At 39.7% G+C, this 21600-nt stretch overlaps 1 protein-coding gene across 1 annotated transcript in view; it reads right to left on the reverse strand.

Annotated features, from left to right (window-relative positions):
- Nucleotides 1–1092: 1092 nt before the first annotated feature.
- The window catches only part of LOC150058410 (choline/ethanolamine transporter FLVCR1-like), a 28646-nt gene continuing 8138 nt past the window's right edge, over nt 1093–21600 (reverse strand). Inside the window, exons 3-10 of the mRNA XM_090341219.1 lie at nt 15575–15715; nt 12825–12892; nt 12261–12361; nt 8097–8207; nt 7537–7642; nt 7016–7127; nt 3235–3302; nt 1093–2260 (exon numbers count right to left, since the gene is read on the reverse strand). Coding sequence (XP_090197345.1) covers nt 2186–2260; nt 3235–3302; nt 7016–7127; nt 7537–7642; nt 8097–8207; nt 12261–12361; nt 12825–12892; nt 15575–15715 — 782 coding nt within the window. The 3' untranslated portion in view covers nt 1093–2185. The remainder of the gene's footprint in view (nt 2261–3234; nt 3303–7015; nt 7128–7536; nt 7643–8096; nt 8208–12260; nt 12362–12824; nt 12893–15574; nt 15716–21600) is intronic.

Genomic DNA, 21600 nt, shown 5'->3' on the forward strand with positions numbered 1-21600 from the left:
AAAAAATATAAGAGCTAAAAGTGGATTTTACAAGTCCCTTGTATCCATGAAGTGAGTGATGATCATAATTGTTGTTGCAACTACCCAGAGGATTTTTTTCTAGCTAGATTTTAATGCTTGTAATATAATGCTCTGGTCTACTCTATGATAAATAACCTTTCTTATTTAAAGATCACTCAAAGAGCTGGGATGTAACTTTTGCCTAATTTGTGCACTGCGAGGCCCTGCATCTCACCACTAGCATGGGAGCCAGGGTAGGGAGATCTTTAAGATCAAAGTGAACACATTCCTTTTCTGAGTCAGGAAAATACTGCCCCGAGGTGAAATGGCCTGTCTAGAGTTCTGTTGACAGGAACACATGCAGAACACAGCCTGAGCGGTCAGAGGATCTGCCTCATTGCTGTGTCCTTTCAGTCACACATTTTCCAGTGTCAGACTTCACATAACTTATAGTCATTGGATTCCTCAGCATATTATAATTTGCAGATAAGTTAACATATATATATATAAGTTAACATATATATATATGTATGTATAGCCTATATTTCAATTGTTATTCAGTGTATTCACTACTTGGTACACTTTTTTGCACACATGGGCATCATGTAAAGATTATGGTTGATCAAAAGTGATTACTATCAGATATTTTCTATAAAGCTTAGCTTTATAGAAATCACCAACGTTTAAATTATCACTGTAAACAGAACACAGTGGTAGGCACTGTGGAAATACATTTGGTCCTGTTCTCCCTACCCAATGCATGCAAAATAGCGACTGTTCTAGAGAGTGGTGAGCACATACACTCAGGGAAGGAAAGAACTGAGGGCCCCATACCTGATGGGACACATGTCTGGGCCTAGTATTCCTCGAAAGACAATAGCCATACAATGATCCTGCTAAATTAGAACAGTTAGCATTGCAACAGGTCACCACTAAATGGGGTATAGATTTCCTAACCTCCAGAATTCTCAAGGCAAATATATGAGGGAATACATATAAAGAAAAGAAAGAGAAATACACATGAAAAGAGAGAGAAACACACATGACACATTTTCTTACTAGAAAGTTACATACTGAGAAAAGTAAAAGAGAAAAAAATTCAATAGGTATAAAGCTACTATATTTCAAATCACACTAGAAAAATATAGCATTATCTGTAATAGGAGGGTGGCATGGAAAGGAATTCAAGTTCTTTTGGGGTACCTATATCTGAGCCCCTCAGCTTAACTGGGCCCTAATTTTAAGATTAGAATCATGGACAGAATCTTATCAGATCAGTTTTTGTGGCCATCAATATTAGCTATTACAACACACTTTGTAACACTGTTATAAAAAAAAAACCAGTAAAAATCAGCTAAGTGCAGTGGCTCACACCTGTATTCTTAGCTACTCAGGAGGCAAAAATCAGGAGGATCACACTGAGAGGCCAGTGTGGGCAAAAAGTTGGTGAGTCCACATCTTAATCAATAAAAACTGAATGTAGTGACATATGTCTGTTGTCCCAAGGAAAAGAGAAGAGTAAATAGAAAGATTATGGTTCGGGAATTTGAGGTTCTATTAAATAATTAGAGCAGAAAAGGAACAAGGGCATAGAGCTCAAGTGGTGGAGCACCTTTTGAGCAACTGCAAGGCCCTGAGTTCAAACCCTAGTAATGCAAAAAGAAAAAAAGAAGGAAGGAACGAAGAAAGGAAGGAAGGAAAAAAAAAGAAAGGAAAAATAATTTCCAAGAACCTTTCTTGCAGGTACAAAATACAACTTAAAATGGAATACTACCAGATAAATGGTAGTGGTTAACATGATATAAGAAAAAGCATTTTAAGCAACATATTGCTTACATTAACAATAACACCTCCTATAGTGTTCGTACAATAATTTCCAAGTACTTGCTCATCCCCACCACCAGAAAAGCTAGGCTTACAAGTCCTGGGCTTGAACTCAGAGCCTGAGCACTGTCCTTGGGATTTCTCAAGGCTAGAGCTCTACCACTTGAGCCTCAGCACCACTTCTGGCTTTTGTCTATGTTTGTGGTACCAAGGAATCAAACCTGGGTCTTCGTGCATGCTAGCAAGCACTCTACCACTAGGCCAAACTCCCGGCCCCTAGGCTTACTGTTCCATTCACAGTCTCTCCAAAGATGTCCAGGCACTACCCAGTTATGGAGGGTCAGCAGTCTTTCCTTTCACCTCAAATGGACGATTCTGACTGCTTGGTTAATACAACTGCTTTGGGATTTTGATTTGTAGGACTATCAACTGCCACCTGTACAAAGAATTAGAATACAAAACACGTACAGCACATACCATTTAATTAATTAATTAATCTGTTTATCTATCTATTTATTTATTTTTGTGCTGATCTTGGGGCATGAATTCAGTGTCTAGACTCCATCCCTAAGCCTTTTACCTTAAAGCTAATGCTCTCCCACTTGAGCTACAGCTTCATTTCTGGCTCTTTTTTTTTTTTTTTTTTGGCCAGTCCTGGGTCTGAACTCAGGGCCTGAGCACTGTCCTTGAGCTTTCTCAAGGCCAGACCTCTACCACTTGAGCCACAGCACTACTTCTTGCTTTTTTCTATGTATGTGGTTCTGAGAGGAATCGAACCTGGGTCTTCGTGCATGCTAGGTAAGCACTGTACCACCAGGCCAAGCTCCCAGACCCCATTTCGGGCTCTTTGGTGCTTAACTGACAATAAGATTCACATGAACTTTCCTGTCCAGGCTGGTTTTAAACAGTCACCCTCAGCTCTCAGCCTCTTGAATAGCTAGATTTACAAGTGTGAGTCACTGGCGCCTGGTTGTATATGCTATTTTAATAAATCAACAGTTGACTTAGAAAAAAATAGCTGACTTAAATAAAAATGATTTCATACTCTATATACCTTTTCTCTATCATGTAATTGGTTTTTTGTTTTTTGCCAGTCCTGGGCTTGAGCTCAGGGCCTGAGCACTGTCCTTGGACTTTCTCAAGGCTAGAGCTCTACCACTTGAGCCTCAGCACCACTTCCGGCTTTTTTCTATGTATGTGGTACTGAGGAATCGAACCCGGGTCTTCATGCATGCTAGGCAAGCACTTTAACCACTAGGCCAAACTCCTGGCCCCAAACTTCCGGCTTTTTTCTATGTATGTGGTACCAAGGAATTGAACCTAGGTCTTCATACATGCTAGGCAAGCACTTTAACCACTAGGCCAAACTCCTGGCCCCTCATGTAATTGTTTTAAAAAAATAGTACTTACAGCTTTAATTTCACCATTTGCAAGTCCTATATTTATATTGTGTCTTCTCAGATCAGACCTGATCAATGCTGAAACAGAGGAGAATCAACAAGGTCACACTCCAGTACTGTGATACCCCACTTGTAACTCAAATAAACTCCTCTCCAGGCCTTGACTTTAATGAGTACATCATTCATTAATAAACAAAGATGAGATGTGAGGAATCAACACTACAGAGGTGAAAAGCACACTCTTCCCAAAGGATTCTTGATAGGTACACAATTACCGCCTCGAATGACCACTACAACGCTGAGGGTATGAACTGGGTACGGCGAGAGAGAACATGGGAGAGAAAAACGCCTGTCAGCAGAAGGAAAGCAGGGAGGGCAGCCAGGGGAACACTAGCTGGGAGACAGATCTGGGGAGCACTGTGGTTTGAGGACAGCCTGAGCAATGACCAACCTGTGGACCCAGAAGCATAGACCCGTCATCCCAACCATGAGGGAAGTGGAGGCTGGGAGGACTGCAGTTCCAGGATGACCTTGGCAAAGAAACAAACATTCAGAAAAGGCTGGACAGAACATGTACAGGAAAAGTTTGGGATCCATGGTGATCGAGCATGAGAGGGAGGCTGTAGGAGATTATGTCATGTGTGCCTCTGCCTCAGTGCGGAGGAGTGACGCCATCAGGTCTACACACCAAGGAAAGGGACTGACCCATGGCAACATGGGAGATGAAAGTCAGCAAGAAGACCAGAGGCAGGAAGCCTAGCCACCAGAGTATCCTGCTGAGAAAGAGGGCGTGCCTGAATGTATGGACAATGAGATGTGGCAAGGGTGCTCTCAGGAGCAGAGTTTAGAGGTTATTTTAGAATAGAAGCAGGAAGGTCTGGGATTTGATAAAAATATGGAACGTGATGCATGGCAGGGGAGAGGGAAAATTAGGTAGCTTTGAGTTTTCTCACTTGGGCAATCAACTGGATGTCAGTCCTAGTTACTGAAACTGAAATACACGAGAAATAGGGGTGACAGAAAGATGATAAATTCAGTTTTAGACAGGCTGAGTTATAAGATGCTGTGAAACATCCAGGGCAGAGGCTGTGGTTGGACAAACAATACAGGTGTGAAATACAATACAAGCCAGGTCTAGAGGGAGCGATGTCTATATTACTAGTGCTGAAGTGGTAGTGGAAGCTATCTATTGATTAAAAAGGAAGTATATGACAAGATATAGAGAACACAATGGCTTACACCTGAAATCCTAGCTACTGGGAGAATAAGATTCAGATGATAGTGGTTTGAGGACAACCTGGGAAAAAAATTTTGACATCCCTTTTCAACCCAGAGCTGGGCACAGTGACATGCCTGTCACTATGTGGGAAAAAGAGGGCTGGAGGACCTTAGTTCAAAACCTGCCTGGCTAGAAAGTGTGCAAGATACTTTTTTGCTAAGTGTGGTGACACACACCTCTCATCCCAGCTACTCAGCAGGCCCAGTTTAACAGGATCACAACCCCAAGGTAGCCTGGGTAAAGCAGTTTGTAAGATAACGTCTCAATGGGAAGGAGCTGGGCACAGTGACACATGTTTTCATTCCACTGTGAAGGAAAGCATGAAATATGAAGATCAAGGTCCATGGATGTCACCAGACAAAAAGTAAGACCCTAGATAAAACAGGCAACACAAAAGGACTAGAGGTGGAGCTCAGCAGGAGAGTGCTGGCCCAGCAAGCATGAAGCTTTGAGTATAAACCACAGTAACACACACACACACACACACACACACACACACACACACACACACACACAGTTTATTTGCAGACAGTTTAGTCATTGAATTAGACATAAAGCAAAGTGGAAATGAAAGTCTTGATTCAGTTTTGTGTTTCCTTAGACATCTTTCTGTACCCCTTTATTTTTCTTCCATAAAGCCATTATTTCTTGTAAATAACATGATTGGGTCTTGTGTTTTAACTCACTTTACATCTGTCTTCTAGCTGGTGCAAGTAGGATTAGTGATGAAGTTGAATCAATGCCTACCACATTTAATGCTGTTTTCCACTTATTGTCTTGCTCATTCTGATTCGTCTTCCATTCTTTTTCTACCTTTTGTGGTTTTAGTTGTATATTATGATTTTTCTCTTCTTTTTTAGCCCATCAATTATACTATTTTAAATGCTTTTTAGTGGTTCATTGTTTTCTGGCTGCTTCATATAGTTTTAGCTCCTCTTTCCTCACTGATAATCTTGGCAGTTTGGTGGTTTTCTCTAAGTACTAGGTCTGATTTTGTTATCTTCTTCATTTGTGTCTCTACCAATGAGTCTTTTTATTTATTTTTTGCCAGTCCTGGGCTTGGGCTCAGGGCCTGAGCACTGTCCCTGGATTTTCTCAAGGCTAGGGCTCTACCACTTGAGCCACAGCACCACTTCTGACTTTTTGCTATGTATGTGGTACCGAGGAATCGAACCCGGTTCTTCGTGCATGCTAGGCAAGCACTCTACCACTAGGCCAAACTCCCGGCCCCAGAGTCTTATTTTTTTAATGTGTTTTCATAATAGTAATTATTGACCATTCACTTCCAGATGTAGGAAGCCAGCCTACCTGCCTGCTTTCCCTCTTTTCCTCCTTTCCTCTAACTCTCTTCCTAACTTCCTCCCTTCCTGATCCTCTGCTATTCTTCCTACCATTCCCTCCCCTTTTCTTCCTTCCTCCCTTCCTCCTGCCTTTCTTCTTTCCTCCTTCCCTCTGTTTCTCCTTTCCTTCCCTTTCCCTCCTTCCTTTCCTTCTGTTCCTTTCCCCTCCTCCCCTCCCTAGTTTTCATTTTTCCTGTTATGGGTATTGAGTATCAGCTGGGTCACTGTGTTTGCTTTGATTCTGAGTGGGCTCAACAATGGAGTATCTGTGTAATTTCTTCAGCTCTAATCCTGTCAGACAAATCTATGGTTGTATTAGTGGCTTTCCACTGTGTTGTGTCATGGCATTGTTTTACTGAAGGTAGGAGACCCACCTGGCCCACAGGCTGGGAGTGGTGGCTGTAGGTGCTGTAGGCTCTGCAGTGGGTAGAACTGCTATCTGGTTCACTGCTGAGCCAGACTTAGGAACATGTGGGTGTAGGGTACCACTGGCTTACCTCTGAGCTAGTCTGACTTTTCTGGGAGCTGGAGTATTAGCTGGGTGGGAGTTTGGATCTCAGACTTTCTGGTGGACATAGGATTTGTGGTACTGTGGTGCCCATGCGAGTTGGCTAGAATGATGGTGGCATATCCCAGGGTGGGACACTAGCAGTAGGTCCATTTTCAAGATGGCACCCAGCTGAAGCACTTTAGATTTAGGGCTGGCTCCTAGTCTGTGGCCTTCCAGCCATGGGATCCATGGCAAGTCTCCAAACTCTGTGCAGGGTCTGTGAGGTCTACAGGAGTCTCCTGGCCAGTCACCTGAAGTGGAAACAGGGGGCTGCTGGGGCCACAGCAATCATCTGCACTGGTTCTGTTCTTGTATATAATCTGCTGTTCACCTGGGTAGTGAGTTACAGGTTTTCAACATTCATTACAATGTTGTTGTTTGTTTGTTTGTTGTATATGTATGTGTGTGTGTGTTCCTATATAGAGTAATTATACTGAATTTGAAACCTCCAAAATGAATTGACAGATTTATATTCCAAGTAGCAAACAGTGCCCTGCTTTTGACTTCACTTTTAACCCTTAGCACTTGAACACTACCTAGCCATTAAGAAGCAATACAGAGAAAAGTTAAATATGAAAACAACATGACATCATGTTTTTGCCAGACACATGCCTTAACTGACCTGTTAGAATGATTCCTAAGAACATCCAGACACAGAGGAAACTGTTCCCTGCACTCGGGTAGTATTCAGTTGTGAGCTTTCTTTGAGCCAATGTGAACAAAATTCCAAAAATCTACGGTAAGAGAAATTGTATTAAGTTTGCTTCTTTAAACAAGTACACCCCCCTCCATAAGGACTTTCCTTTTCCTTTTCTTTTGCCAGTCTTGGGGCTTGAACTCAGGACCTGGGCACTGTCCTTGGGCTTTCTCAAAGCTAGTATTCTAGCCACAGCACCACTTCTGGCTTTTTCTGTGTATGTGGGCACTGAGGAATTGAACCCAGGACTCTGTGCATGCTAGGTAAGCTAGGCCACACTCCTGATCCCAGGACTTTTCTTAACTAATTTTCTGCATGTGATTTGGCTTCCAGAAACAATCATTGAAAAGTAAGATTGCTATAAACCAAAATTACAGCCAAACTCATTATTCACTGGACGCATTGATGGTATGGTCCTCTCTGCTTTAGAGAAATCAGAGGTTTACCTGTGCGGCAGCATTAAGGAGACCAGATGAAGTACCCTCTGATTCAGGGTAAGTGATTTCAACAGCAAATTCAAAACCCAAGGGCAGGTAGCCAGTCATGAAGAAACTAGAACACATCCAGAATTACAGACAGATTCAGCAGAAAGACAATATTACACGGGGATACAATTATTCCAAATCTCAGGTTTGTTCCAATGAGGAAGGAAATATTTCGAAGTTGCTAAGTGAAACTATGTTAATTATTATGTTAACTATTGTCCAGTCACAAGAACTAGGAAGCAAAGTAATTTCTAAGTTTAGCTGTAGCTTTCTAAGTCAATTGTCTTTATAAACAGTTACTTAGACTAAATAAGGCCTATCTATTTTTCACCAAGAGTCTACCCCAATCATTACATTAGAGTTTTGAGGTATTATACATTTAAATGTATAGAATGGATCTTTTAGAGTTGAAAATATTAACAACTTTTAGATGAACATAAAGAACGTTAATTTAAAAAACAACAACAAAACAATGCTTGAAAATGGTCATGGTAGGGTATCATTTCCTCTAAAATACTTACCCAAGAATTCCTCCAGTAATAAACACAATGATAATACATTTAAGGTCCAACGTGAAAGTAAATACAACCATTCCAATAAAAGATAGAGTGTAAACTATCAAAGTAGTCTGTCTAAAAGAAAAACAACAAAACTGTTAGCATTTTCTCTGATTCCCTTAGACACATGACAATAATAATGTAGCTAGCCACTACTATATATAATAATAATTCTTTTTCAAAATTTATTTTTTTGTGTTTGTGGAAAATGTATCCTCTAAACCATGGCCTTCAAATCCAGCTATCAGAAGATAGAGATCCTGGTTTGAGGCCAGTTGGGGAAAAGTGTTAGCAAGACTCTCCTTCAGTCAACAAGCTGAGTGTGACAGTATGCATTTGTCATCCTGGCTATGTGTTAAGTGACAGGGAAAAGGATCACAATCTAAGGCAGCCCCAAGCAAACACTATGGAACCCTACCTGAAAAACAACCCAGCAGGAACCGGGAGAAGGAATGACAACTGCCTACAGATGATACCTCTCTGGTGAATTTCTTAAATATATAGCGGTCCACAGACCACGAAGAAATTTAATCCCCTCATCTATAAATTGATTAAGTTTCACTCTAATCTATATTTTATAATAACAAAACTACAGCAAGTGCTGTCTTAAATTATGGAAGTGCTATCTTGGAGCATTTTAGGATTGAAGATATTTCTGGAAGAGTAAGAATAATAATATAAATGCATCTTGGGCCTTGAAAAGTGTTTATGTCATGGGTCCATATTTCATTCATTCATTTGTCCTATTCCATTCATTTATTCACACAGGATTGCTCTCCTTCATTTTCCCAAGCAGATAAGGGACAACCTATTTTTTTTTTCTATCACTTGAGCCTCAGCTCCACAGTGCAGCTTTTCTGGGTGAATAATTGGAGAGAAGAGGTTCCTGTCTGGCTTCAAACCCCAGTCTTCAGATCTCAGCCTTTTGAGTAGCTAGGATTATAGGTACATGCCATGGGCATCCAACTACAGTGTTTTTTTTTTGTTGTTTTTGTTTTTGTTTTTTTTGCCAGTCCTGGGCTTGAGCTCAGAGCATGAGCACTGTCCTTGGACTTTCTCAAGGCTAGAGCTCTACCACTTGAGCCTCAGCACCACTTCCGGCTTTTTTCTATGTATGTGGTACCAAGGAATCAAACCTGGGTCTTCGTGCATGCTAGGCAAGCACTTTAACCACTAGGCCAAACTCCCAGCCCCAAGGGACAACCTGTTAAGAAATGTGCCTGATACACTGAAAACTTTACAAGAAGGAATAGGAGATACACTAGGTCTCCTTGGCACAGATTGGAACTTTCTTAATAAGAACCCGGAAACACAAAAAAATCAGAGAAAGTCTGGATAAGTGAGACTGCATTAAACTGCAGAGCTTCTGTATGGCAAAAGACATAGCTTGCAAACTAACTAGAAAGCCTACAGAGTGGGAGAAGATCTTCACTAACCATACAACAAAGGCCTTATATCTAAAATATATCAACAGCGCAAAAAATTGAATCACTCCAAAGCTAATCTCCAAAGTAACAACCATCCCATTAAAGAGAGTCTTCTCTGAAGAAGAAATAAGAATGGCCTATAGACACATGAAGAAATGCTTGACATCTCTGGCCATAAAAGAAATGCAAATCAGAACTACTCTAAGATTCCACCTCACTCCAGTTAGAATGGCCAGGATCAAGAAATCCCTGCTGGCAGGGATGTGGTCAGGAGGGATCACTACTACACTGTTGGTGAGAGTGCAAACTTGTTCAACTGCTATGGAAAACAGTATGGCGGTTCTTCAAAAGACTAAATAAACATAGAGCCCCCCTATAACCCAGCAATTCCACTACTTGGCATTTACCCAATCATCCAGAAACACGGACATACTAAATCCACTAGCACAACGATGGTCATTGTAGCACTATTTACCATAGCAAAGATATGGAACCAACCCTGATGCCCCTCAGTTGATGAGTGGATCAACAAGATGCGATATTTATATACAATGGAATTCTATGCTGCTGTTAGAAAGAAGGACATCACCCCATTTGTAAGGAAATGGAAAGACTTAGAAAAAATCATATTAAGTGAAGTGAGCCAGACTCAAAGGAACATAGGCTCAATGGTTTCCCTTATTTGTCATAATCAGTAGAAACCTTGGGCTCTCCTAGCAGAGATTTACAATAGAACAAAACCTAGATACATAAGACCATATAGGATGACACTAAATGAAAGGACCTCCAGGGTATAGAAACAAAAGCCACATAATGAGTGATTGTTGCCCTTAATGTACTATGTTTTCTCTCATCTCTTTTGCTGTCCCTTGGTCATCTCATATTGTTACAATATTTTACCTTGTTATCTGATATATTGTATATATGCTTATTTGGTTATTTGAAATTGGATAAGGAAGGGGGGAAAACAAGATGAGGTACAGGGGTGGGGGGCCCAAGACATGAGAAAGGGTATCAATGTTTGTGAAGTAATGCACTGTCTATTTGATGAATATAATGTAACCCTTCTATTAATTACAATAAAAAACATATATAAAAAAAAAAAAGAAATGGGCCTCCTGGGTGTTGGCAACTCAATGCCTGTAATCCTGGCTACACAGGATGCTCAGTATCTGGGGATTACAGTTCAAAGCCAGCCTGAGTAGTAAAGTTTGTAAGATTCTTATCTCCAATTAACCATGATTAAACCAGAAGTGGAGTTGTGGCTCAAAGTGGTAAAGCACTAGTTTTGAGCAAAAGAGCTCAGGGACAACACCCAGGCTGTGAATTCAATATTTTATAAGGCGTCTTCCTGTCTAAATATAAATCTCCATACACACACTAATTTGTGCATGGGTCTGGGTGATTGTAGCATTACCATGTGGTCCCTGAGGAAAGAAAAGAGAAAAAAAAGAAGGAAGAAAGGAAGGAAGGAAAAAGGAAGGAGAGGGAAAGAAGGGGAAAGAGAAGAATAAGGAGAAAGGAGGGAGAAAGAAAGAATGGAAAGAAAAGAAGGAAAAAAGGAAGGAAATACTTCTTTTGAATTCAAGCCCCATGACTAAAAAATAATAATAATAAAGGAAACAAGCAAGCAACAAAGGAAGGAAGAAATGTGTCTATTATTTTTAAGGCCTCCAGCAAAAGACACCCCTCTCACATCCCTTCCTGTCCTCCCAATGGCTACCATTCTCTGTTTTCTTCAATAATACAGTTTGTTATAGATAAGCTGTGCTGTGGTTTTGGGACATTCCAGTCAAATTTTTTTTTTTTACTTAAAAAAAAAAAAACCTTCCACTCAACAAGAATGTTTTCGTGGGAAAGAACGTTTTGTTTGTTTTCTAAGTCCACAACATAAAAAAAGAACAAGTCTGTGAAGTCACACGCTTCTCAGAAATGGTTCTCTTTTCTTTCCATTCTTTCTTCCTTCCTCCCTTCTCTTTTCTCTCTTTCTCTCCCCTTTCCCCTTCTCTCCTTCTCTCCTTCCTTCCTTTCTTCCTTCTTTTTTCCCCCTTTTCTTCTTCTACTAACTCTACAATCTCCTAGAGCCATGTACAAATGAGTGCGTGTGGAGAAGTATATTTAGAAGGGAATCCTCATAAGATATTGAAGTTAAACTTAAAATAAACATGACTAGCAAAATAAAATACAAAGACTACTGAAACTTTTGCTAAGTGAAGAGAACCTACAGGTTTTAAGAATTTAAACCTTATGGGCCGGGAGTTTGGTCTAGTGGTAGAGTGCTTGCCTAGTATGCACAAAAACCCGATTCAATTTCGTGATACCACATATACATAGAAAAAGCTGGAAATGGTGCTGTGGCTCAAATGGTAAGAGTTCTAGCCTTGAGAAAGCCAAGAATGGTGCTCAGGCCCTGAGTTCAAGCCCCAGGACTGGCAAAAAAAAATTTAAATCTTAGGGTAAGGGATATGGTATGAGCTGAGACTCTGAGTTCAAACTCCAATCTTGCCAAAAACAAACAAACAAAAAAGAATCTAAGTCATAAAGTAATCAATGCCTTTTTAAATCCCTTAAAATATAAAGTGAAGTTCTTTTTGATAGAAACACAATTGGTTAGACAATACACACACACACACACACACACACACACACACACACACACACACACACACACACACACACACACACATATATCCTCACTTACTTGTATGTTTTGGTGTGATCCAGCCATAAGCCACAAAGAATAGAGCCCACCATGCCAGCCACAACCAGTGTTAGCCCAATCCTTCCAGCATTCACGTTTTCCTGAAGACAATTTGCACAGCAAACTAATCAATATTTCTAATTCAAGTGGATTTTTCATATTATCATACCTCTACATAGTAGAGGAATAATTAAATGAATAAATAAATGAATAAATAAATAAATAAATGGAAATAATTTAAAAATTTAAGCATACAAGAAAGATTTTATATAGGCTAGAGTTGGGCGGGCAGGTAAAAGACACATAAAAACCAGGTAGCAGTGGCTTATGCCTATAATCCTAGCTATGTGGAAAGCTGAGAATTGAAGAATCATGGTTAAAGGACAGCTGAAAAAAAGAAAAGTTCTCAAGACCCCTTCTTTATAGCTGGCACAGTGAAATACGCCTATCATCTAGCTAAGTGGTAGGCTTACAATCACACTAATAGGAATTACATTACTAAACAACAACAACAACAACAACAAAGTCTTGGCCAACCATGCAATGATAAAAGCAGACACTTACCTGAAAATAGTACACTATAATCTGATTTAGCAATGTGGAAACTGAATAAAATGCTCCAGTCATGATACCTATAATAAGGAAAGAAATTGTAAATGCATACTTTACCAATTCATGAAGTGATATGGAATACTACAGGACATTTTGAAAATGTAAGCTGGCAGTTCATTGACAACATTAAAATCTATTTCCCTTCTCTTTTAGAATGGGTACAGCATTGTACGCCTATAGTTCCAGCACTTGAGAGGTCACAGAAAGACGAGTTTGTGCACAGCTTTGGCTACAGAATACCTGTTCTCAACCAAAAAGAAAAAAAGGAGGTGGACTAATGAATTGAACACTGTAACTTATATATGGCTGGGTATTGTTTGAGTGTATCCCCAAAGGTTCATTCACTAAAATCTCAAGGTGGGATGGAAAGCAAGGCAATTAGATCATGGGGCACTTCCATAGGAAAAGATTAATAATGCTCTCATGATTAACAGTTGAGACTGAAGAATCATTCCCCTTCCATCCCCAAAATAGTTCAACCTCAGAAAAAGCTCCTTCCATTTGGTTCTTGAGTTTGGGATATTATTATCCATACAATATGACATAGGAATGCCTTTGTGATCCCAAGGTATACTATGTGTGAGACTACTCTGATCTTGTGTATGAAATACATGGTGGAGTGGGAGAGAATGCTCATCCAATGACTAGGTGATGTCACCCTCATACACGGATCCCTAACTCTGCATCTCACTGGTAAAGGACCCGAGGCCAAGAGATGTACCACGTGTGATAGGCGACACTGTTGGATTCTCTGTGGAGTTTCCTAACCCGTTTCCTTGTAATTCCTTCAGGAGAATAAACAGTTTGACTTCCTAGCCAGGCTCTCTATCTGTCTTTTTCAATAATCCAATCTACCACTGCAGTCTGTCAATGTAACATTAACTGGCATCATTTTGATCCCACATCTTCTAGCAATGTGGTCTATTCTCTCCATTTAAATTAACTGGGTTGTGCAGAGGCGGGTGGCTCACATCTCTTACCCTTGAAAATGTTACTACCCCCTTCCCTTTTCTCTACATCAACCCAGCACCCACTCTCTGGGGGTGTTCTTCCTGACATTTGTATCCTGTACCTTGGTTTATCTCTTCCAGGAATGCATCTTGTAGGCCTTCAGCAAACACTGGCCATGGAATTTCCCTTGTATTGCTACTTTTCTGATGTTTACTTAATCTCACATATTACACATGGTCTCTACTCACAATCCTCCAATCTCTGCCTCCCAAGCAGCAAATTTAATGTTTAGTTTTGATGGAGGAGTCAAAATGGATGCCAGCGTGCAACAGGATGAAATAAAAGAACTGTTGACAGAATTTCCTGCCCTCTATGCTCATAACTGTATCACATTGAAGCTGTTCTACGCACTGGGAACTCACTCAAGAAGGCAGTACTTCTCTATTTGAGATGTATTTTTTCTTTTATTTTATAAGCATATAACTTCAATATCACAAAAATAATAACAAAAATAATAATAATAAAAGTGTGTAAAAAAATTCATCTTGGTTTTCTTTGTACTTAGTTGAAAATGTAAATTTCTGAGACTCTTCTCCCCACCCTTTTTTTTTGCCAGTCCTGGGCCATGAACTCAGGGCCTGAGCACTGTCCTTGGACTTTCTCAAGGCTAGAGCTCTACCACTTGTGCCTCAGGCCATTTCTGGCTTTTTTCTATGTATGTGGTACCAAGGAATTGAACCCGGGTCCTCGTGCATGCTAGGCAAGCACTCTACCACTAGGCTAAGCTCCACGTCCCCCCCCCCCCCCCCCCCCGCCCTCCCCTCCGCCTTTTTGGCCTGTTCTGGGGCTTAAGTATGGTCTCTGGGCTCCTTTTAACCAAGGCTAGCACTCTACCACTTGAGTCACAGTACCAAATCTGGCTTTTTTATGTGATCAATTGGAAATAACAATCTCACAGACTTTCCTGCCTGGGCTGGCTTCAAACCAGGACCCTCATATCTTAGCCTCCTGAGTAGCAAGGATTACAAATGTGAGCCACCAGCGCCTAGTTCCTCTTTCCCCTTCTATTTCTTCCTTTTTCTATTTTTTTTTTTTTTTGAGTCCTAGGGCTTGAACTCAGGGCCTGAGCACTGTCCTTGGGCTTTCTCAAGGCTAGAGCTCTACCACTTCTGGCTTTTTCTATATATATGGTACATATGTATGTATGTATGTGGAACCCGGGTCTTTGTGCATGCTAGGCAGGCACTCTACCACCAGGCTAAACTCCTGGCCCCACTTTTTTTTTTTGTGGGTCATGGGGCTTGAACTCAGCCTGGGTGCTGTCCCTGAGCTCTTCAGCTCAAGGCTACTGCCCTACCCTTGAGACAAGCCCCACTTCCCATTTTCTAGAGGTTAATCGGGGATAGGAGTCTCAGGTTCTTTTGTGCCTGGGCTGGCTTTGAACCTCGATCCTCAGATCTCAGCCTCCTGAGTAGCTAGGATTACAGGCTTGAGCCACTGCTCCCAGCTATATTTCTTTTTTTTTTTTTTTTTTGGTCAGTCATGGGGCTTGAACTCTGGGCCTGGGCACTGTCCTGGAGCTCTTCAGCTCAAGTCTATCGCTCTACCACTTGAACCACAGAGCCACTTCCCCGGTCCCTCCCTTTCTATGTCTTCTAGTTCTCCCTACTTTGTTTCAATTTATGAAATAAATATTGGTTGGCCTTCCAAAACAAACAAACAAACAATTAAACAAAATGCAATCCACTTACCATAAGTGATCAACAGAAGAACAAAAGGAATGTTCTTGAACAGGTTTTTTATTGACTTCAGATAGGAGTACTGTGCAGGAGGACTGTCTGGAAGAGCTGCTTGAGCCTCACTTGGTGGATATGGAGGTTTTTCTTTGAATGCTGGGAACATATGTGAAAAAGATTATATATGATTAATATATGTGTCGCATATTGGCTCATACAATAAGTAATGACATGGACAGAATTCAAGTTTAAGCTTAAAAGAGAGAATGAAAGTTGCTTATGGTGTGTTTTTCATTTCCATTGCTTGAAAGGTTTGATATCATCATCTCAGCCTCTGAAACTCACCAAAACCCAAGAGATTTGGCAGGTTCACATAACTAGGCTTCAAACCCTTCATTTGTATTTTGTTTTTGAGATCAGATATCACTGACTTCAAACTCATATTCCTTATCCCTTTAACTCTGGAGGAGCTGGAATTACAGGCATGCACCATCACACCCAGTTAAAATCTAGTTTTTGTAAGCCTCAAACCTTTAAACTAATTCACTCAAACTTTTAAATACAATAAAAAGAAAGGTGCTGAATCACTAACTCCATGATGCTTACATTCAGTGATCTTGACAGGGGTCAATAGAAGGTTTTCCCATAGCCAGGTTGCTATTATCACTAATTTAGATGTCACCGATTATTAAAGACATATCAATATCTGATCTTATGACCACAGAGTTGATCAAATAAGATACATTTAGAAAGAAAAAAAAGATGTAAATGGTTTCAGAACACTAATACTAAAATAATTATAAAATAATTCTTGCTTCTCTCTTTCCTTATAGTCTCTTTCTCTGTTCCTCTCTTTCTTTTGTGGCAATTTTTAATTCCTGCTTTCTCTTTTCTCTTTTTCCTTTCCTTCTTTTCATAACAATTTTTTCCAAGAAAAGAAGCTAATGTTCTTTTGTTGTTGTTGGACAGCTAAATCTGGTCGTCAGCTGGAATCGTTTGGGAATTTAAAAATAACACAGATTTTGAGATTCTACTCAAGATTCAATAATTAAAACCTCCATGAGAATATGTATTAAACAACTCTCCCCCACAGTGTTATCAATGGAGCAGTCAGGTTTGAGAATCACTGGGAAAGGAATAACTCTTTTTAACTTACACAAAATAACTTGTTCTCTAACTCTCCTGCTTGCTGCTAAAAGGGAAGTTCTTTGCTAGCCAAAACATTTATTACAAGATAACTAAAACATAACTTATTTTTACAGAGATATAACTCCTAACTATTTCATATTTAGTAACCTTACACCGGAGAACTAAAATATATAAATGGTTTATGTTGCTATAATTCTTCCTTTCACCTTGCTTCTTTTTTGTTTTGTTTTGTTTTGCTTTTGCCATTCCCGGGGCTTAAACTCAGGACCTGAGCATTCTTGGGCTTCCTCAAGGCTAGAGCTCTACCACTTGAGTCACAGCACCACTTCTGGCTTTTTCTATGTATGTGGTACCAAAGAATCAAACCTGGGTCTTCATACATGCTAGACAAGCACTCTACCACTAAGCTAAACTCCCGGTCCCTCACCTTGGTTCTTGCACTGTTAGGATGGCTGATGTTTTTTTCCTGAAAGTCTCCTGGCATGCTCCTAGTTGGACAAGGTGGATCTCTTTTTATTTATATGGGTAATACAGAATTCTCATAGTAATAAAACAAAGTTTGACTGTAAAATCTATGATTTCAAGGTGATCATAGGTATTTAGTGTATCTTAAATTTCTTTCTTATTTTCATACAAAAAGCAAAATGATCTGTACTAGTCTTTAAACTCCATTAACTTTACTTTCTGAATCCAAGTATTATCTTCAAGTTTCAGATGGCCAGATTTGGCAAAATCAAGCCTGTATCCACCAGCTATATGCTGTTGTGAAGTCAGATTTGAGTCTACATGAAGCAAAAAGGGAAAAAGAAAAGTCACTGGTCTATGACCTTGTTTACTTACAGTTGCTATTTTTACAAGATGAAAGGCAGCTTTTCCTTTCTCCTTTGAAGTTGAAAAACAATGGTCTCCTACTCTTCCCCTCCCACACCCACATTTTGACTATTGAAACTGCTTTTGTCCACAGTGGCAATAGGCATATCCACAATATAGCCAAAAGATTCTTAGTGACCACAGTACAACTGTTTCTCCTGTGTTGAGAAGCCAGGCTGGGCAGGAAACATCTGAGACTCTATTTTCAATAAACTACCAAAACACTGGGAGAGAAGCTGTGTCTCAAATGATATAGCTCCTAGTCTTGAGCGAAAAAACTCAGGATCAGAGGCTAGGGTCTAAGTTCAAGTCCTACAATCAACACACAAAAAAACTATTATTAACGTCATTTTATTATGTAAAATATGTAGAATTTTGTGATGATTAAGTACTGCACAAAATGTGTTTTTTTGAGGAATACTTATCTTTTAAAAAATCAGTGACTTTGCCTCAAGGACTTAAAATGTTTATGCATCAAGTAAAATATATATGTTATACATATTTATGTAATATTTATAATATATAAAACTCTACTGCATATACATGTTATAATGTCCTGCATTTAGTACTGTTATATTAAATGTTTTTGCTTTTTTTTTTTTTTTTTTTTGCCAGTCCTGAGCTTGAGCTCAGGGCCTGAGCACTGTCCTTGGACTTTCTCAAGGCTAGAGCTCTAGCTCTTGAGCCTCAGCACCACTTCTGGCTTTTATCTATGTATGTGGTACCGAGGAATCGAACCCGGGTCTCTTCATGCATGCTAGGCAAGCACTTTAACCACTAGGCCAAACTCCTGGCCCCTATTAAATGTTTTTAATGACACTGCTTTTGGTTTCTGTTATCTATTCAGCAACTCAAGAAAGGATTTTTATGTGTTGATCATAGGGCTTAAATTCAGGACCTAGGCACTATCCCTGAGCTTTTTCGCTCAAGAGCTCTACCACTAGAATCACAGTTCAATTTCTAGCTGTTTAGGTGTTTCATTGGAGCTAGAGTCTCACAGATTCCCTGTCTAGGCTGGCTTCAAACGGTTACCCTCAGATTTCAGCCTCTTGAATAGCTGCGTTTACAGGTATGACCCACAGGTGTCCAGCAAGAAGGAACTTTGTAACGGATATACTTTAGTTCAAGTTATATACTTTAGTGTTCTACTGCTTAAAACAGGAGGAACTGATGTCTAAAAAAAATGAAAGTAAGGGCAAGTAAATATTAAATGATCTATTTAAATGTATAATATATATATATATTTTTTTTTTGCCACTCATGGGCTTGAGCTCAGGCCTGAGCACTGTCCTTGGACTTTCTCAAGGTTAGAGCTCTACCACTTGAGCCTCAGCACCATTTCTGGCTTTTTTCTATGTATGTGGTACCGAGGAATTGAACCCGGGTCCTCGTGCATGCTAGGCAGGCACTCTACCACTAGGCCAAACTCCCGGCCCCTAAATGTATAATATTTTATAAGCGGAATTATATTGCTTAGGCTTAAATCTGACGTTGGGTGCTTACTAACAGCAACATTGGAAAATTAAATGTATTTCAGATCTGTGGCCCTGTTTCCTTACAAAATAGAAATAATAACAGGACCTTTCTCAAAGGACCCTGAGGATTAAGTGAGATCCAGTGGAGCATGTATTTATAGCCATGTCAGCAGCATGGTATATAAGAACCTTGATTTGAGAGGCTACCCTAGAGTTCCAACAAGGAGAAAGAGGTTGTTCTAGGAAATGCGGTGCAGAGTTAGGATTTATTCCTGAGTCCCAGATGGGTTGTATTCACATATAAACTCCGTAAGAGAGAGGAACAGAGTTACATGGCTACCTTAGGTAGCCTACAGGATACCAGTTCAGAACATGATACCATTTAAAACTTCAGCCTATGCTGGGTGCTGGTAGCTCACAGTCTGTAATTCTAGCTACTCAGAAGGCTGAGATCTGAGGATCTCAGTTCAAAGCCAGCCAGGGCATGAAAGTCTATAAGACTCTTAGCTCCAAATAACCTCCAGAAAAGGGGAAGTGGCGCTATGGCTCAAGTGGGCTGAAGAGCTTAAGGACAGTGCCTGGGCTCAGAGTCCAAGCCCCACAACTGACAAAAACCAAAACCAAAAGAAAACACCAAAAAAAAAAAAAAATACCCTTCAGCCTAACTAAATTATCTTACAAAGATGCGGTTGAGTTTCCCAGTTTTTATGGGTGGAATTTAGAGGGAAGTAGGATAATCTCTCAGGATGTAAGAAGCATTAAGTAAGAATTTTATAAATAATAGAAAGTTTCCTCCTCAGCAACTATCTAAGTATAAGGGAAACAAAAACATTTTCCATTTAAGTGTCACAATTTTCAACATAAGAGTTTCATATCACAACTCTATACTATCTTGTTTTTGTTTTTGTTTTTTCAGGCCTGAGCCTTGAACTCAGGGCCTAAGCACTGTCCTTGGGCTTTCTCAAGGCTAGAGCTCTGCCACTGGAGCCACAGTACCACTTCCAGTTTTTTCTATATATGTGGTACCGAGGAATCAAACCCAGGTCTTCATGCATGCTAGGCAAGCACTCTACCACTATGCCAAACTCCCAGCTCTACTATCTTATTTTTATATTGTCCTTGGCATCCTATGATTAAAATTACAGGTCACCATGGCAAATTTGAAATTAAGTCTTTTATTCCACTGCTGCTATTCTTTTTGCTTATTTCTACTTTAACTTTCTACCAGGAAGTCTTGAATACTTAATTAATTAAGTATATAAATAGCATGGTCTTTTAACTTCTTAAAAAACACAGGAATATATGCTAATAGCCACATCTTTTATTTTGCTCCCTTCCTGCAACAAATAAAGACTGCCTATTTGTAGCAGGTTAAACTTGCATGCACATACATACTGTATTATAATTTCATACAAATAGGTATCTTATAGATAATAATTGGTTGTCTCTTTGGAGATAATATTTTTAAAAACTTGGAATGTGATGACATATAAGCAATTAAAGGAAGAGGATTTTATACTTTTTCTCAAGATCCATATTGACAATGGCCAATTTATGCAAAATATACATAAATAATATTTCCTATTTCATCTAGCAAATATGGCTACCAGAAAAGTAGATTTAAAAAGATACTACCAACAACACCTCCACCATAACAACCATCATAGATACCTTTATAGCTTTTTTAAACTGCTGAAACAGTACAAGGAAAATTGTCCTTTTTCAAATGCCTGTACCCTAACTAATTTAAAACATAAAAACCAACCCACAGACTGGACATGGTGGAATACTTTATATGCTACTAAGAGAACATTCTGTTCATTATTTGAAGGGAAAGTAAGTGTTTGGGCTGAGCTTCCTCTACCTGAATCCTGCAGTTCACCTACCCAGGCAGTCTCTACTGAAACATTCTAGAATCTTCAGCACACATTTCTCTAAAAACTGAGAACTTCACATCTGGAGATCATAAAATATGAATGTGTCATTACTATCATAGCCATAATAAAAGGTAATATATAAATCTAAAACCTCCCACTAGAATGCATTTATTTATAAATGTTCACTGATTACAATAACAAGATGGCCTTTCAGTTTTATGGTGCCTTTCCTTTTTAAATACATTTTGTGACACACAGAATACCTGAGTTATGGTAGCGATATATTACTGGGAAATGCCTTACCTATCTTCTCTCTGAAATCAAAACTGATTCCCTTAAAAAAAAACAAAAAACTATAAAAAGCAGACCTTCCCAAAGCTTCTTCCAAACTGCTGGTGGCTGTTTGCAGCTGAGTTTGACTGACTGCTTCAAGAGACAGGCCCAGGATGAGAAGACTCAGTGACTGATGGTGGCTTTTGTGCCTTGCTGGAGGGGCCTAATAAGCAGGTAGTTGCCGCAGTTTGAAATTCTGCTGAACAGCCTGCTGCTGCCCAGAATAATTCACTGGTCAACATTTCTCAGAGCAAGTTAATTTTAAATTAGGCATTCTTGGGAGGATTTATCATTTAAAAAAAGATGAGGGGCCAGGAGTTTAGCCTAGTGGTAGAGT

This window comes from Megascapheus bottae, chromosome 10 (assembly GCF_031878675.1).
Source record: "Megascapheus bottae isolate mThoBot1 chromosome 10, mThoBot2.hap1, whole genome shotgun sequence".
Taxonomy (NCBI): domain Eukaryota; kingdom Metazoa; phylum Chordata; class Mammalia; order Rodentia; family Geomyidae; genus Megascapheus; species Megascapheus bottae.